This window comes from Halictus rubicundus, chromosome 11, assembly GCF_050948215.1.
Source record: "Halictus rubicundus isolate RS-2024b chromosome 11, iyHalRubi1_principal, whole genome shotgun sequence".
In the NCBI taxonomy this organism is placed as follows: domain Eukaryota; kingdom Metazoa; phylum Arthropoda; class Insecta; order Hymenoptera; family Halictidae; genus Halictus; species Halictus rubicundus.
This window is the reverse complement of record NC_135159.1, coordinates 14,189,731-14,207,958: the sequence shown is the minus strand read 5'-3', so window position 1 is coordinate 14,207,958 and position 18,228 is coordinate 14,189,731. Positions and strand designations below refer to the sequence as shown.

Here is an 18,228-nt window from a genome sequence, read left to right as displayed (position 1 = left end):
CACCTAGCTACCTAAACCTATTTACTTAGATCCTAGGTACCCACCTTCCGCTATGTGGAGTTAGCTACTTAGGTCCTAGCTACCAAGCTCTCACTATCTAGACCCAGCTATCTAGACCTAGCTGTCTTGATCTAGCTATCTAGACCTAGCTATCTTGATCTAGCTACCTAGACCTAGCTGCCTACAGCTAGCTACCTAGACCTAGCTGCCTACACCTAGCTACCTAGACCTAGCTGCCTACACCTAGCTACCTAGACCTAGCTACCTAGACCTAGCTACTTACGTCCTAGCTACCTAGCTCTCGCTATCTAGAGTTAGTTACTTAAACCTAGCTGTCCAGTCCTGAATATCTGAAGCTGACTAACAACCTGCCACGGACCTGGTTACCCAGCTGCCTAGCACAAGCCTGGTCACATAGTGCAGGCCTAGTCACCTAACCGAGGCATAACCGCCTGACTGAACCTAGCTACCGAAACTGATTTTGGTGGTTTAAACGTCGCAGAGGGCACCACCGGTAAGGAATCGGTGAAGTTAACTGTCCATCAGCTGACAGTTACACGATTGTTCAGGCCGCGCGGCCTTATCGGAAGTCGAGGAAGCAGTAGGTAGAGTCAGCCAGTACCGGACGCCATACAGCGGGGGACCCCTCGGTCATCGTTACCGGAGATGACGCGTGTTTTCAATTACTTCACAGCCGTTGGGCAGAGCGCGCTCCAACGAACGAACAAACTAAACGATGAACGGGGTTGCACGCTATTGGGACAATTTACATTTTTAGCCAATACGCGCGAGCCTCGCCATCTGCTCGGTCGACCATGAATCGCGTCTCTCTCTCTCTCTCTCTCTCTCTCTCTCTCTCTCGCTCTCTGTGTCTCTCTCTCTGTGTGTCCCGTCCCCGTCGCTCTCCAATTTTCCCTTGTTCATCTGGCCTACGCTAACTTGTCGCCGCCGCGTGAATCACCAATTCCACATTGTTACCCCGGGCTTCGCGTACCTGTTGCCGGATTAGCAGACCGTGATATGGCCCGACTTGCCCGTAGTTTTCGGCAAATGGTCTTTCAGGGCCCGGAAAGCCCGATGAATGATGCACGCTGTGTCCGTAGCCGATTGGAAATCGTTAAATCTGATTAATTGTCCGTGTCGAGCCGAAGAAGTCAGAACACGGTAGCAACACTGTGCGGAGTGGATAAAAGGAGAGCGGCAGCTATTCGGGATGATCCAATTAGGATGCTCGGTGATATTAGCTCGGTAATTGTCCGGTCATCCTCGAAGTCGAAAAGTCCTTGATTGTAAAACGTGAGTGGAAACTGTGCCCTTTGCCCTGATCTCTTAGAGGATTCTTCGGAATCCTTGCAGATTACTTCACAATCATGGACACCCTCATCCTGTTAGCTTTTCAGCCACAGTCTGACCCAATTCTATGGCCATAACCTCTACTTAAAATTAAACCCAGCCTAGATCGAGAGTCCTAGGTTTTGATTAGGGCCCGAAAGACTTGACACCTGGCCTAGGTCTTTGCATAGTCGGCTGATGAGCAAACAGAGATTGCCATGAATCATCGCCACAGCTAGACGTGACCTAGGTTGATAGAACTCATTGGGTCTCCTAAGCGGGTACCTTGTCTCAGGATATCACAAAAATGTTTAAGGTTAGTTTAAGGTTGTGTCTACAAATCCCAAGAAAGTTTGTTCCCATATTGTTAGTAGTTTGTTAAAAAAAAAAAAAATCGTGAAGACTGTTTCTAGGCGCGACTAAAATTTCACACGAGCTTCCAGCGCGTTGTTCGTCATCGGAATGATGCGGCAGTAACTCGACCTTCGACGACCAAATTCCAGGGGCCGGTTGACTCGTCACCGCTGACATTTCTATTTGCACACCTCCAACACTTTTTCCTCTCTTTTGCCAGCTCGTCCTCCCGAGCTTCGGCGATGTCCCCGCGTTTTCCTCTGAGCGCGCGGTTAATCGCCGTCGAATTAGCCATGGTTGGATACAGAATTAATCAAACGCGGACGGTCGAGGAAAAGAGGTCGACGAGCACGCCGCGGACGGTAGAAACACCGTGGAAAATAGAGAAAGAGACCGGAACCGGTGAAAATAAAAGGCTCGAGGATATTCCGGGCCGGGGACACCAGAGGCGGACGCGTCGTGGTCCTTTTATCCTGCTGTATTAACGCGGAACAACGTGAGCAATTATCGCTTTGTGCGGGTGACGTTCTCTGCCACGTCGATCACGTGCTTAGGTCTCTTGAACACCGGAACCTCTGATCTTGAGTCTCGTAGGGTGAAACAGGTTTTTCGCGTCTTGACATTAATTTTTATCGGACGTAATAGTTGCACGTCCGCGACTAAAAAATTGTTTTCCTATAGTTCAAGGATGTCTCTACACGCCCCCAAAAAGTTTACTCCCATATCGTTAATAGTTTTTTCGAAGAAAATTCATAAACGTCTCAGTGTCGTCCCACGTTGGTTCGATCGAAGGTAATCGCAAAGCCGGTTGAAGGGACCGATCATGCCACACAGACCTGGGATCCCAGGATGAATCCTGGAGGATGAAGCGCCGTGATCTCGGATGAGGAGCGATTTCCTTGTCCGTATCAAAATGAGAAATCCAGGTCGCATTAATGAGTGCAATCGGTCGGCCCTGTGCCGCTAGCCTTCGATCGATCGATACACGTTCCGTGCTACTAATTGGCAATCAGTGTACGTGCATTAGAAGCATTGACAGTGACGCGTGAATGATGATGTGCTGTGGACGTTTAGTGTGATTTTCTGCTAATGATAGAAGATAATAGCTGACGGCCGGACCGACGGTTGCCGAGGCAAACAAGTCTCGTTCTTCCCCACTGTGCTAGCAGAAACGATTTATATAACTAGTGGGTTCCCGCGCAGACATAACACGAGTTAGGTCCAGATCAGGTACTACAGCTGAGGTCTAGGTCCCAGTTAAGTCTAGTCTAGGCACTCTAGACCAAAGTTAAGCCTAGTCCAGGTACTTCAAGTTAGGTTCAGGTTCAGTTCAGGTACGTTAAGTTAGGTTCAGGTCCAGTTCAGGTACTTTAAGTTAGGTTCAGGTCCAGTTCAGGTACTCTAACGTAAAATTAGGTGTATCCCAAACAATCCAAGCTAGGTTCAGGACCTGTGCAGGTACTCTTAGATTGAATTAGGTCCAGATTAGGTACCCCAGCTTAGATCTAGATCAGAACTAAGCCTGGTCCAGACACTCTACACAAAAATCAAGCCTAGTTCAGGTACTTCATGGCAGGTTCAGGTCCAGTTCAGGTACTTTAAGCTAGGTTCAGGGCCAGTTCAGGTACTTTAAGCTAGGTTCAGGTCCAGTTCAGGTACTCTAACGTAAAATTAGGTGTATCCCAAACAATCCAAGCTAGGTTCGGGACCTGTGCAGGTACTCTGAGATTGAATTAGGTCCAGATCAGGTACCCCAGCTTAGATCTAGATCAGAACTAAGCCTGGTCCAGGCACTCTACACAAAAATCAAGCCTAGTTCAGGTACTTTAAGGTAGGTTCAGGTCCAGTTCAGGTACTTTAAGATAGGTTCAGGTCCAGTTCAGGTACTTTAAGATAGGTTCAGGTCCAGTTCAGGTACTTTAAGCTAGGTTCAGGGCCAGTTCAGGTACTTTAAGCTAGGTTCAGGTCCAGTTCAGGTACTCTAACGTAAAATTAGGTGTATCCCAAACAATCCAAGCTAGGTTCAGGACCTGTGCAGGTACTCTGAGATTGAATTAGGTCCAGATCAGGTACCCCAGCTTAGATCTAGATCAGAACTAAGCCTGGTCCAGGCACTCTACACAAAAATCAAGCCTAGTTCAGGTACTTTAAGGTAGGTTCAGGTCCAGTTCAGGTACTTTAAGATAGGTTCAGGTCCAGTTCAGGCACTTTAAGCTAGGTTCAGGTCCAGTTCAGGTACTTTATGCTAGGCTCAGGTCCAGTTCAGGTACTTTATGCTAGGCTCAGGTCCAGTTCAGGTACCTTAAGCTAGGTTCAGGTCCAGTTCAGGTACTCTAACCTAAAATTACACCTTTCTATACGATCCAAGCTAGGGTCAGGACCAGTGCAAATACCCTTAGATTGAGTTAGGTCCAGATCAGGTACTCCAGCTCAGAATTAGGTCCACTCGAGCCACTAACGATTCGAATTACCTACGTTCCATCCGAGTTTATCAAATTATCTGGACATCTGGTACCCCAGTATGATAATCCAAGTATTCTATCAGGCTCTTCTGCACAGGTCGCATTGCACTGCGTCGGAAGGGACCTGTAGCTGCTCGCCCTCATCAGAACGTGTCATATTTAATCCGGGCGCGGGGATGAATTCTTTGTCGCGAACTTATTTCTTGTACAGTCCGCGGAATAACGCGCTCTCCCGCTGGCCGTTTCTGACCGTCTCTCCGAGCCGTCAGCCCCGGCTCGAGAAACGCTGGCCCCGTGTTTTATGCAAGCCTCGGGTTTTATGCAATGAGACTGCAATATCAAACGCCGCGAGAGGCGAGCCAGCAGAGTGCCGCTGAATAAAATATCCAGTCCTATAAAAAAAACGAAAAAAGAAGGCGCCGGAGAGAGTGAGAAAGCGCGTGCGAGCGGAAGCGAGAGTGGTAAAGGGAGCGAGAGAACAAGGCAGAAGGGCGAAAACGTGGCGGCGATCGAACGCTACGAAGGTTCCCGGGATCCAGACGTACCTCGATTCTCGTATTCCGGTTGTTGTTACAGGGGACACGTGTTCCAGGATGTCTTCGTTGTCGCGAGCACCCCATACCCGTCGGGAAATTTTCGAGAATTATCGCTGCAATTGCCGGCCGGTCTAACTCCGCCGCCACACGTGATAACGCGAGCTGTTCACCGGGTTTGCGACACAAAGGCGGCGACGCGACCCACGCTCACGCCACCGCCGTGACTTTGCCTCGATTTTTTGGAGTTTAAGAATTCCCACTGTACGTACAGTCGACCTGGAAAAACACCGGAGACTGAAACACACGAGTTCGGAACGTTCCGATCGGTTTTATTCGCGCGAGACCCGTGCACCCGGTTCGCCCGGTGTTTCAAAGAGGAAAGCCGACGCTGTTTCTCGCCCGGGAAACATCTTGCTCCCGTCGCCGTTGAACTTTTTACGCGCCGGAATGTGTCGTTCCATGGTTGATTAACTCCCCTCAGTTTCATGTTACCCGGCGAACGGCGCGTGGCTTCCAAGTTTTCCCGCAACTTTGCCTAAATCGAGTTAGCTGCCTGCCGAGTCGCACTGATTCGGTGCAGTCGCAGTTCCGTCTGTCGCCTCGTGATTCTTCCTCGAAAAATTAAAAAAGATCCCACACTTCGCTCCGGCCGCAGTTTTCTAATTCGGTTGTTTCGGCGGGATCAAGATTGTCCGACTTGAAAAATCGGTCGGCTTCGACGCGGTGCATCTTAAAGAATTGTCACGATTTTTGGATTAAAAAAATACTAGAACTTAGCCGAAACCTTAATCAATAAGATGCAACAAAGAGCATCAAGCTATCTCTCTCCATTTTCCCAGAAAAAAATCGGAAAGACACCCTCGCGGAGGCACGACGGCACCAAACTTGTCCACATCGTAAACCAAAGTCGACGCAGTATACTTTCAAAATTTTTTTACGCTTTTAAAAAGATACTGCAATGTAGCCCAAACATTGAGCGACAAAATCCGGTGAACGTTGTTAAAAAATCTTTGTCCAGTTTTCGAGAAAAAAATCTGAAAGAAGCCGTTGGAGGGATGGCAATTTCCATGCAACTTTGTGAGCTGCGACTAATTTGTTTGTCGCTATGGCTAATTGGCAGTGCATTAAGGTGCATTAATGGGTTAATCGATACAGAGGATTCCCATAAGAATTCCGGCTAGCAGATCCCGGCGAGGGAAAAAGAAAGAGGGGAAGAAGGTTGAAGGATGGTTTCGAAACTTAGATTGGTGTCACGTGGCCGTCGTTGATCTGCGAGCTGCGTGGGCGTGGGGGAATAGAAGTGTGGCGGAGAGGAGAGGAGAGGAGAGGGTGGGGCTCAGGGTTTTCGCAGAGGGAGCTGCAGAAGGAAACGTTGTAACAGCACGATCCGAGGCGGCTTAACCGGCAAATCCGACGTAAGACCTTCCGCGAAATCTCTATTTCCGTGAACGCGGTGTTTCCACGCTGTTCCCGTGCTCGACCGAGCTATCCACTTCTTCCTCTCTCTCTCTCTCTCTCTCTCTCTCTCTCTCTCTCTCTTTCTCTCTCAGCCCTCTCCTCTCTCCTCCTACACCGCTGTTTAACGTTAAGAAAAATTCGCAGTAACTTCGGGAGCACTTCACTTTCCCGATGTTCTCTTTCGCGCCACTTTGTTATCTCGCTTGGGCACAATTTCGAGATCGCAGTTCCCCTCTGTTGGATGTGTTCCACGGCTCTTCGACTTCTTCCTCGGATTCGAGATTCTTCTCTTCTAGACCGCGAAGTTTCCCCGAGGCTGCTGTCTCCCGATTAAACAACACTACGATCGATCTCCCGAAATTCGACGCGCAACAAACTCCTTTGGCCACGGCTCCACGTCGATCATCCGAAGAAACGATTCGTTAAAGGGACGGATATTCGAGTCTGTACCGACTCCCACGCTTTTCACGTACATCAGTGGGCTCACCGGTCCTCCCTGTTTGCTCTGCGGCTAATTAAAGTGTGCTTAGACCGGTTTAATTCGTGCGGGACAGACAACGACGGATCGTAACAGAGAACCGTCGACCGACTACTCGTTCCGGCTACCTTCGGGCGAATGCTGAATTCCGTGGAGTCGCGTCAACCGTTATACACGATACAATTTTCTTATAATGCGTTTAATATAATTGTACTACAGCCTGGCTTTCGCTAGAACCTGCCTTAGATTTAGCTTTGACCAACCTTTGACCTGGGTCGTAAATTAGCTTACGCCTGGGTCCTTCCCTAGGCTGGGACCCGGCTTGACTCTGGCTCCTAAATTAGCTCGGAGGTGGGTCCCAAATTGGCTTGGATCTGGGTCCTAAATTAGCTTGTATCTCGGACCTAAATTAGCTTGTATTTCGGACCTAAATTAGCTCGGAGGTGGGTCCCAAATTGGCTGGGATCTGGGTCCTAAATTAGCTTGTATCTCGGACCTAAATTAGTCTCGAGGTGGGTCCCAAATTGGCTTGGACCTAGGTCCTAATTTAGGTTTGAATCTAGCCAGGATCTGGTTCCCAACTTGGGCTTCAATTTAGCTTGATTTTGCGTCCCAAATTAGCTTCAATCTCGGTCCTACATTAGCTTGGATTTAGCTTGGTGTGGGGTCCTAAATTAGCTTAGACGTATCCCAGGCCTAGGTTCTAAATTAGTTTGCATCTCGGATCTGAATTAGTCTGGCGGTGGGTCCCAAATTGGCTTGGTTCTGGGTCCTAAATTAGCTTGTATCTCGGACCTAAATTAGTCTGGATCGGGGTGTCAAATTAACTGGAACTTTGGTGCTAATTTCGGTTTGATTCTAGCCAGGATCTGGTTCCAAATTTGGGCTGGGATTTAGCTTGATGTGGGGTCCTAAATTAGCCCAGGCGTATCCCAGGCCTGGCTCCAAAATTAGTTTGGACCTGGGTCTTAAATCAGCTTGCAAGTGGGTCCTAAATCAGCTTGGACAAGAGTCCTGCTTTAGCTTGTGCCTAACCAAGATCTAGCTCGATCCTATCGCGGAGCTGGCTCGATCCTAGCGTACACCTACCTCGGGCCTAGTTTATCCGAGTAAAACAGATAGCAACCTTCATTGAAGTGTCCAAAAAGCCTACGGGTCAGTTCCAGTGAGCTAAACGCGGTCCGAAAGACCAGCAATCTTAACCGAAGTGTATGTGGGTCTTCAGCGGAGCGATCACGTTGACTCTGCGCCCAGGTTTTAGTCGATCCCCGGACGTGTGTAATCCCGTCTACACGGGTTCCTCCACGGTTCACGTTAATCTTAATGGATTAATTTCTTAATTGGTTGCCGAGGTATAATTGAAATGTACCTGGAGGAGAGAGGGAGAGAGAGAGAGAGAGAGGTAGTGGTGGGGGTCTGTGATGAAACTCCGCAACTGTGGAACTCCTCGCCGAGAGTCCTCCGTCCTCAACCCCTTGCCTCGGTTACCTGGGTTTGGATCGGGACGAGTTCGGAACAATGTTTGCGCGAAGCGTGTCGCATCCACGCGCGCGCGCGCGCTCGCGCACCCGGTAAAAGTTCATCGGTTGATACCCGGAGCCGTAGTTCCGCGCAGCCTTTGTTACACTTTCTGCATTCCGCGAGGATTTAAGATAAGGAAAACGCGACCGGGCGCATTGTTCCGCGAAAGCGGCACCAAGTTTGCTGATTGCGCGGCTAGGCTTGGCTCGCACGGCGGAACACCGCGACTTGGATTTTCTTCGGTTTCCGCGTGACACGGGGACACGTTGCACCTTTGCCAGGCCGTCTGCGCCGGAGCTTTGTGTCGTTCACTTCGTCGGAATACCTGTTTTAAAGCTCTCGCAAGTCCCTCGGATGGGATCCGTTAGCCTATTTAGTTAAGCTACACCCCCTCTCCCCTCCCCTCCCCTCCCCTCCCCGCCCCTGAACAAGACAGCCGTACGAACTGATTAAATGGAGGCTGTGTACTCGCCTTGACCATCCCTGATACTGTTCTCTCCATTCATTTTAATTAATTTGACCTGTGGACTCGAGGACTTCACGAATTGCGATGATAACGAAAATATGACTATCAGAGTTGGAGAAGACCTGTCTTATACATAGCCAGGATTGCTATAAACAATTCAGTGAAATTGGTCTAACCATTTCTACAATGCTTAAAACGGGGGTCACAAAGGTCCCCTACCTCAAACAGTTTTGCAATCTTGATCGAATTAAACGTGTGGCTTACGTGTATGTTTATAACTGTATTTTGGAGATTTCTTAATAAATATGCTTGTTTGTGATCCGTACAGTCGCCTAATGTGTGTGTACCTTTTCCTGTGTTTCAGGTAGGTCTAGTAAGCAATAAATTGATTTGTGTTCTGTGCACGAAGGGAAAGTACGTGCGAAGATTCTAGACAGTATGATGATGGCAAACCTACCCCCCGTTATGCTGCAACCCTTAACCGACTATGGAATGCTGACTCCTACCCTCGGAATAAAGGTGAGTCGCGATCATTCAGTTTCCGATTGGCATATTCAGACCATTGATCAAAAAATCTGTTCTCACGTTTCTTTTTTCTTTTCAATCGTAAAACCAAAAAAAAAAAAAAATTATTCGCCGGTCGAAAGCGTGTGTTTTCGTCATCGGTACACACGAACATAAGAGTCGAAATCCGGCGTGCGAACTATGCGCGCGCTAGTCAGTCGGTGTACTCTGGGGTAAGTGAACCAACGTCGTAACAAATTTTTCACCAACAAGTTTTGTCTCTTTTTTTTTTTTTGTTTCTTTCTGGCCAAGTGGACCTTTTTGCAGCGCAGTGTGTACATGGATGTCAACTATCATTTATTATATCTGACTGTGTAGTGCTTATTGATGTCACGACAGCAAAGTACCGATTGGACGTATCCGTGCGTGATATTCAATGTTCTCTTGTCTTGTTATGTTTCTTTTCTATTGGCAGAGGCATGCTTTCGCTGTGTCAGAACACGTCCCCCGTGTGTGTATACGTGTTTGTTGCCCCCCCTTCTACTCTCCCTTTAATGGGGGTGTCCCGGTTTCGAATGGCATTTGCTTCACCAATTTGTAGGAATTTTTTTTCAAAGGATCTGTGAAACATTTTACATTATGATTTTATACGCACACTTTTCCAAGTAAAAAGAATCAAAATTATATGGATTATAGATTTTGTATTCCGTCCCAACTAAGAGTGGAACTGGGTCCTAAGTTACCTTTGGCATGGGTGCTAAATTATACCAGAAACTGGGCCCTAATGAAGCTAGGACCTTTGTCCAAAATTAGCTCGGACCTGGGTCACAAATTAGCTTGGACACGAGGTCCTAAATTGCACTGGTTACTGAATTAACCTGGGGCCTGGATTGCACCTTGATCCTAAATTAGCTTGTACTCGAGGCCTAACTGGGGTCCTAAATTGTCTTGGATCTTGGCTCCAACCAAATTAATTTTATGCACTGAAACAAATCCTTCTGTACACATGTTCAAGAACTCTTTTTAGTTTGAATAAAACGCGAAAATTCTTGCAACAGTTAAAAACCAGAATACCCCTTAAGACACCACTATCTTCCGAGGTCACTATCGCGAAAAGCGGAAATCGTAGCGTCTCTCGACGCGATATCCACTAGCGTCGCTCTTCAACAAGTGTCCCTCCATTCACTACTTCGGGTGTCACTCGATGAGTTGAATTTTCTAGACGCTGACCGTGGGGTGGGACAGTGGGGGGAATATATAGGTAGCAGTTTAATCACTAAATTAAGTGTAAACAAGCCTTTCCGGCGCAAGCATTCGCAGCCGTCTACCGTGCTTTAATTCCATTGAAGATGAAACGATCTCGAAGGTGGTGCGGCACTCTCCCCCTCCGGGATTTCATGCAGTTATTATGTTCTCGGGCGTGTTCCCGCGATAATCCTGCAAATTTAAAGACTTAATTTAGTTTTGAAGTTGACGCGATGTTTGAGCCACAAACGCGGAAAAGAGAATTCGTTTTAGCCGGTCTCCGGGCCTCTGTCTGGGAGATCATGACATGCCGCGTGTCCCTTCTTCCCTCTGCATTTCCGCTGCCGCCGGTGTAAAGGCGGCAGAGACGCGTCTTTTCAAACGTATCCGGCACTTTGCCCGTGCCAGGAATAGAGAAAGACCCAACCCCCGGGTGTTGAAAAAAATTCGGACGGGGACGGAGCAGCTTTGAGACGGTCATTATTTAAGATCTACTTCTGAACCCCTTAATCCATTTGCCACCGTTGATTTGGGATCCGTAACTACATCTATTTTGGAGCTCAAGCCAGGTTCAATTTGGACACGAAGCTAGGTCCAATTTGGACCCCAGACTGAGTGTAATTTGGACCCAAAGCTAGGTCCCATTTGGATCCCAGATTGAGTGTAATTTGGACCCAAAGCTAGGTCCCATTTGGATCCCAGATTGAGTGTAATTTGGATCCCAGATTGAGTGTAATTTGGACCCAAAGCTAGGTCTAATTTGGATCCCAGATTGAATGTAATTTGGACCCAAAGCTAGGTCCAATTTGGATCCCAGATTGAGTGTAATTTGGACCCAAAGCTAGGTCCAATTTGAATAACAGACTAAGTGTAATTTGGACCCAAAGCTAGGTCCAATTTGGATCCCAGATTGAGTGTAATTTGGACCCAAAGCTAGGTCCCATTTGGATCCCAGATTGAGTGTAATTTGGATTCCAGATTGAGTGTAGTTTGGACCCAAAGCTAGGTCTAATTTGGACCCCAGAGTAAGTCCAATTTGGACCCAAAGCTAGGTCCAATTTGGACCCCAGAGTAAGTCCAATTTGGACCCAAAGCTAGGTCCAATTTGGATCACAGGCTGAGTCTAATTTGGACCCTAGCATAGGCATCATTCGGACTCCAGACTAAGTGTAATTAGGACCCTAGACGAGAGCTAATTCAGGTCCAAGCTGGACGACAAGTCAGGGCTAACTGTTGCAATTTTTCTAGGGATTATTTTCAGGGGTAATATTGCGGAATAATGCGGGGGTGTGACATATCACGGAGGGGTCAGGGTGTCAGTTAATGGCAGCAATTTGCTGTGTCTGGCATCACCATTTCCGGAGTCAGTGACCCCAGGTTTTGTTCCCAACGTCTCGGCCACCTTTTGCACCCTATGCTCACCCTTGAAAAGAAGCTGGGGCATTTCGTCGTCGATAAAAAAAACTCCACCCTCCCCCCGTGGCGGGTCCTGGGTAATCGCCTTTTATCTGAAGGCTTTGTATCCCTCTGACGCCCGTTCGACCGGCGTTTTGGCCACCTCTGCCCGAACCGCAGGATATTAATTAAAATTCCTCGGGAAATACTTCCGAGACAGGGTGCTGCTGCTGCTGGCACAGGACGTGAGTGCAGCCCCGGGTCTGGCGATGATGCGTTCACTCGGCTAATTTGCTCGGATGATCCTGCGTGCGAAGCGTACTGACAGCGCGTGGATCAAACAGGCTCGACCGCCAGCTGAAAAGAAAGGCGGAGCAATAACTATTCGTTTCACAAAGCCACGGTGGTTCGGCTACCGTTATTTTAACTGCTCGCAGACTTGAAACAATTAAAGGGATCCACCCGGTGCTTCATGTGATTTTGCCTCCGTTTCTAAGAGGAAGACGATATCGTCTACGGAACGGCGATTGCCTTCCGGACGCGATAACCGTTGTCGTTACCGGACTTTGGAAACGTGAAATGCAAAGGAGCTTTTCTTTGCCCGCCTTCGTACTTGATGAGACGGTGGAGGGTCTACGGTTGGTGGAAGTTGCGGGAAATTGATATTAGCCGTGGTCGCGTTTTTGTCAGAGTGAATGCAGGAAGAGACAGGTCATAGGGTTCGGACTTCTCGATATCAGACAGGTTAGGTCTCATTGGGACTCACTTGGTCATGTCTAGTGAGTACACAGAAAATATTTCTGTCGATATCAGACTCAATGACCCGCCACTTTTCACCCTTCTATTCCATTAGCAACAAAACACCAGATCAATGCTCACAGAGCTGTGCTTTAATGAAAATCAGTTTAACCACAGTTTTGGCGACTCAATTGTCTCCTTAGTCTTCTCCGCTTCCCTCGGACCAGCGCCATGGGAGGAATATGGTTTAAACGAGATTCAGGATAGCGAATATCTAAGGAACAGGTTGATCACGTCCTCCATATTTGATTCCCACGAACATTATTTATGAGCATTCGAAGTTTGACGCCTTGGAGGTATATCTCCGGCGTCCTGGTCTTGCATAAATCGCAGCTACTTTGCGCCTACAGAGATTACGTTGCAGACGGATCATCTAGCCATATCCGTACTGCTCCGTAAAATGGTCCAATTGTCTCGCTGTAGTGTCACGAGGATCATACTAGAAATAGTCCGCTTGTCGCGAGTACGTTGAAACATGTGGTGTTTTTCTTCCGGAATTTCTGGAATGACGCACATGCAGCCGCGGACGAACGCTTCGAGCATCCGCACCGCACACGCGTGCGTGAAATTCGAAATTCATTACCGCAAAGCGGGGAATTAATTTCCATTTCGCCGGGGAAACAAGGCCGGGCAATTTTCGAAACCGTTCTTGTCCGTCCGCCGCGACAGTTCCATTCCGGGCGTCGGCGTCTGCCTTTATTAAACATCTCGCTCCCAGCGATTTTCCTGATCTCTTTGCAGCTCGAGCGCGTTTCGAAGGCCGATCCCACGGGGGCCGAGTTAATACAGATTTCCAGTGAACACGTCACCCGTCTATGAACCGAGCGTGAAAGAGAGAGAGAGAGAGAGAGATAGAGGGAGTTGCGAATTAGTCTCGCGCCGGCGAAAATCATGCTGCCTCCTGGGCTAGGTGACGCGATAACGAGCCTGGAACAGTCACCAGCGTGCCCGGATATATTTTTAATAAAATGCAAATACACCGACCAAACCGATGCTGAAATGTTGCTTTGATGAAAGAATTTTTGCCGGATAGAGGACTGTGGTGTGGCACGGTGGTTTATTGTGTTTTCAACTGCCTTCGAGCTGAAACCGTTACACACACACACACACACACACACACAGTTAGCTATTACTGCAGGTGCGTTTACGAGTTTGTGCGCGACACACAAACGGACAATCTAAACACGAATGTCCAGGCGGCCCTCGGCCGACCTCGTCTCTTCGTTTGCATACGCAAACAGAGGAATTAGGAGCGGACACGATGGCCGTCCCCACGCTCGATCGGCAGTTCCTTTGCCTCCGAGAACACGTTATTGTCGGGCGAAACGCGCCTCGACAATCGACGATACTACACGAAACTCGCGACGAAACCTCCGGGCTTCCTGCTGCCTCTAACGATCTCCACTCCTCCGTCTTGGCGACTGGCTGCGCTCTGTTCTGTTCCATTGATTTTTCGGGACTCGACTTGGCCAGAATCGATCCTGCATTGGTTTGGAACTGGTTCCTTAATCAGCTCGGACCGGGCTCCTAAATTAGGCTGGGATCAAGGTCCTAAATTAGGATTGAGCCAAGGCTCCAAAACGGCTCCAAAACAGGCTTTGGTTGAGGTTCTGAATTGGGATTGGGTCGAGGTTCTAAATTATACCGTGGGTAAGGTCCTAAATTAGGCTTGGGCAAAGGTTCCAAATTAGCTCAAACGGGTACTAAATTAGGATTGACCCAAGGCTCCAAATCAGGCTTTGGTTGAGGTCCTGAATTGGGATTGGGTCGAGGTTCTAAATTAGGCTTGGGCCAAGGTCCGAAATTAGCTTGAAACGGGTCCTAAATTAGCTTTGGCATGGAGCTGACTTAGGACCCCGTTTCAAGCTAATTTGGGACCCCGGCCCAAGCCCAATTTCGGACCATGCTCCCGGTGTAATTTAAGACCGCAAATAGGTCTTGAAACGAGGTCCTACATTAGCTTTGACATGGGAGCTGACTTAGGTTTGGACCTAGCTCGAGCTATGTTTCCACTAGTTCATTTTTGTATTTTGTAGCGTATCGTATCATCGATCATTTTGAATGCCTCCACGGTAAAACATTATCGTCTCTCCATGTGAAATAGGCGGCTTTGCGGCAGCATAAACAGTTGCAGTGGCGGCTCCTCCTGTGCGAGAAGAACGCGGAGAGCCATTCCGTGGCAATCGATCGGCAAGATAGATCCCCGTCGAAAAAGTGGGAAAAGGGAGAAAAGCAGGGCTTCGTCAGCCGCGTAATAAGAGAGCCATTCAAACTTTATAAACTGAATATTATTGAGATACTAGGCGGCGGACGGGTGTTGGAGCAGCGCGCCGCGTGACAGTGAGCGATGAGGTGGGCGTGAGAGTTCCCCGATTTTCTATTAAACGCCGATTTATTTATGGAATATTCAATGCGACGTGTCCCGGGGAAGAGCCGGAGGTATTGAGCCACCAAGAAAAATTCAAATCAGCCTTGTCGCGACGGTGTATCCGCCGTCGGTTTTCCACCCGGCGGCGGATTTACCGCGGAAAACGTGTAATCCGTGGCCCAGCCAACCCTTGACTTCGAGACATTCGGGAATTTTCTGCCTCCTGTCTTCACGTTCACCCGAGAACTCCAAGACTGTAGTCTACCTGCGGTTTAGACCTCAAGCCTGAGGCAGAATAAGGGACCTCAAGAAATTTAGGACCTCGAGCTATAGCTGATTTAGGGCCCCGAGGTAGGATTAATTTAGGACCCCAAGCCAGGACCAATTTAGGACCCCTAGATGGGCGAAATTTGGGATCTCGATCCAAAGCTAATTTAAAGCTCCAAGTTAGGATTAATTTAGGACCCCAAGCCAGGAATAATTTAGGACCCCGAGACGGGGGAAATGTAGGACCTCATAGTTAATTTAGGGTTCCAAGTTAGGATTAATTTAGGACCCCCAGCCAGGAATAATTTAGGATCCCGAGATGGGGGAAATGTAGGACTTCATAGCTAATTTAGGGCCCCGAGGTAGGATTAATTTAGGACCCCAAGCCAGGACCAATTTAGGACCCCTAGATGGGCGAAATTTGGGACCTCGATCCAAAGCTAATTTAAAGCTCCAAGTTAGGATTAATTTAGGACCCCAAGCCAGGAATAAATTAGGACCTCGAGATGGGGGAAGCTTCGGACCTCATATCTAATTTAGGGCTCAAAGTTATGATTAATTTGGGACCCCCAAGCCAGGAATAATTTAGGACCCCGAGACGGGGGAAATTTAGGACCTCGACCCATATCTAATTTAGGGCCTCAAGTTAGGAGTAATTTAGGCCCCCAAGTAACCCGCAATTTGGCCGCCGTACTAGGTCTAATTTGGATCCCGAGTTAGGTATATTTTGGGGCCCAGCTTAGATCGCACAACTGCTTACAATAATAGGAAAATTTTCCAATTTTTCCCGATACACAGGCAGCTGCAAACGAGTGTTTCGGTTCTCAAAAACGTGGTCGCGTATCTTCATAAAAATGTAACGAGCACGAATAACCGAGGATCTGAAACACAACACGACCAATACCCGTTCGTACATCTCCCTACATAGATGTGCACCCTCGAACAAGTGCGGGATAAAGCGTGTTACATTTCATATCACGTGTTCCGCGCATCAGAACAGGCCGTTTTCACATCGAATTACTGATTGGAAAAATAATATTCCTGAATATCATGTTCACGCTCTGAACAGCATCGAAAAATTATTCCTCGGGTACCTCCTCTCCCCCGTGGATTCAAATAATTTTTACACGAGTGTGCACTACAGTCTTCCGAACGCGGCAGAAATTTAATTAATCAGTGACAAAGCTCTCACCGCGGCGATAAGAATGTCGAAACGGTTCTGTTATTCGACGAACGTTCGGAACCATAATCTCCTTCAGCCGGCGAACGGTTCGGTGCTCTATCCAATACATTTTTCATCCGGGCTCTCCCATTGGACACGGCCAAGTAAAAATATGATTCGCCGATCCTCTTTTTGATAGTTCAGAATTTCTCTGGAGATCCCTGCGCGAGGGCGAGAAACGAAGAAACGAAGAAACGCAGTGGTCGTGTTCAATATTGAACGAGGCCGCTAGAAAACAACTGAGGATCTAACGGGGCACGATAAAATTATCGAACGGCTCTATCGAGGGAACGGGATCGGCCGATTAAACACTTTCGCAGTTTTCTCTGAAATACGGGGGCCATCGTTTCGGCCATTAGGCTGATTCCCCATGGCTGGCGCCATTCGAAGAAGACCGGCCCCGTATAAAACATCAGAAAGTGCATTCGAAACGATAACGAGCCATAGGCACAGTTTTAAGCTCTCTCTTTCTCTCTCTGTCTCCTTCCACCTCCCTCTCTCTCTGTGTTTCTCTCTCGCCTCGAACTTCCCGTTATCGTTATATCCGGCAGCGAGGCGGCAGCCGATTTTTCCGCGGCCGGCTTTTTTCACCCATTCCCAGCACGGGCTTCCGCTATTTTATTAGGCCAGTTACAGAGCCGGCCCGAAACAATAACCATTGTTAAAGTTTCGCGGCACTTGCAGCAACACGGGGCCGACGCTGTTTGTACGCCGAAGCTTTCCGCTTTGTTCGCCCGCTCGCTGCCGAGAGCTGGCTCCGTGCTACTGCTACTGCTACTGCCACTGCTTCTGGCCGAGGCGGTGGATTTCAGGCGGTCGCCTAGAGTCTGCTTGCTACCACACCGATCGCCCATTAACAGCGCCGCCACCGCCGCCGCCATGCCTTGCTGCTGCTGCATGGCTCGTCTCTCCTCTCCTCCATTTCACTTTGTCGGCCACCGCCTCACAATGCCGCTGTTCGTTTTAAATGCACGCCGCTCTTTTAATTACATCGCTGACCAGAAGACCGATTTACCGTCCACGGGGAATGGCACAGCCCAAGAGACCCGAGCTGGACCCAGGATCCTGCTACCTCCTCTTGCCCAGCTCTCGGCTTTGCCTTTTAGCCTAGCTCAGTGCCTGGACGAGACACAATCAGCCAGGGTTACGAATTTTTAGTCCCAAGACCCTAGGACTTTAGCCTGATACCCCAAAATCGACACCTTGATACTCTAAACCTGGGACTGATAACTTAAACTGCCGGGGTACCCTAAAACTTCAGTTTGGCACTCTAGACACCCAGGACACCTAAAATTTCTAGGCTGATACCCTAAGATTCTAGGATCTCCTGAGTATCTTGGTACCCTAAAACTTTAGTTTGGCACCCTAGATCTCCAGGACACCTCAAACTTCTAGGCTGATACCCTAGGATTCCAGGATGTCCTGAGTGTGTTGGTACCCTAAAATTTTAGTTTGGCACCCTAGACCTCCAGGACACCCCAAATTTCTAGGCTGATACCCTAGGATTCCAGGGTGTCCTGAGTGTCTTGGTATCCTAAAATTTTAGTTTGGCACCCTAGACCTCCAGGACACCCCAAATTTCTAGGCTGATACCCTAGGATTGCAAGGTGTCCTGAGTGTCTTGGCAACCTAAAATTTTAGTTTGGTACCCTAGACTTCCAGGACACCCCAAATTTCTAGGCTGATACCCTAGGATTCCAGGGTGTCCTGAGAGTCTTGGTACCCTACAATTTTAGTTTGGCACCCTAGATCTCCAGGACACCTCAAACTTCTAGGCTGATACCCTAGGATTCCAGGGTGTCCTGAGTGTCTTGGCAACCTA

At 48.6% G+C, this 18,228-nt stretch overlaps 1 protein-coding gene across 7 annotated transcripts in view; it reads left to right on the top strand.

The window, feature by feature from the left end:
* Positions 1–18,228, top strand: part of Heph (polypyrimidine tract-binding protein 1 heph) — a 427,542-nt gene that overhangs the window by 159,987 nt on the left and 249,327 nt on the right. For 4 of the 7 annotated variants that reach the window (XM_076796824.1, XM_076796825.1, XM_076796831.1 and 1 more), the window contains one exon: positions 8,972–9,126. The exons of the other annotated variants lie outside the window; for them this stretch is intronic. In XM_076796824.1, coding sequence (XP_076652939.1) covers positions 9,046–9,126 — 81 coding nt within the window. In that variant the 5' untranslated portion in view covers positions 8,972–9,045. The remainder of the gene's footprint in view (positions 1–8,971; positions 9,127–18,228) is intronic. 7 annotated transcript variants of the gene reach the window in all.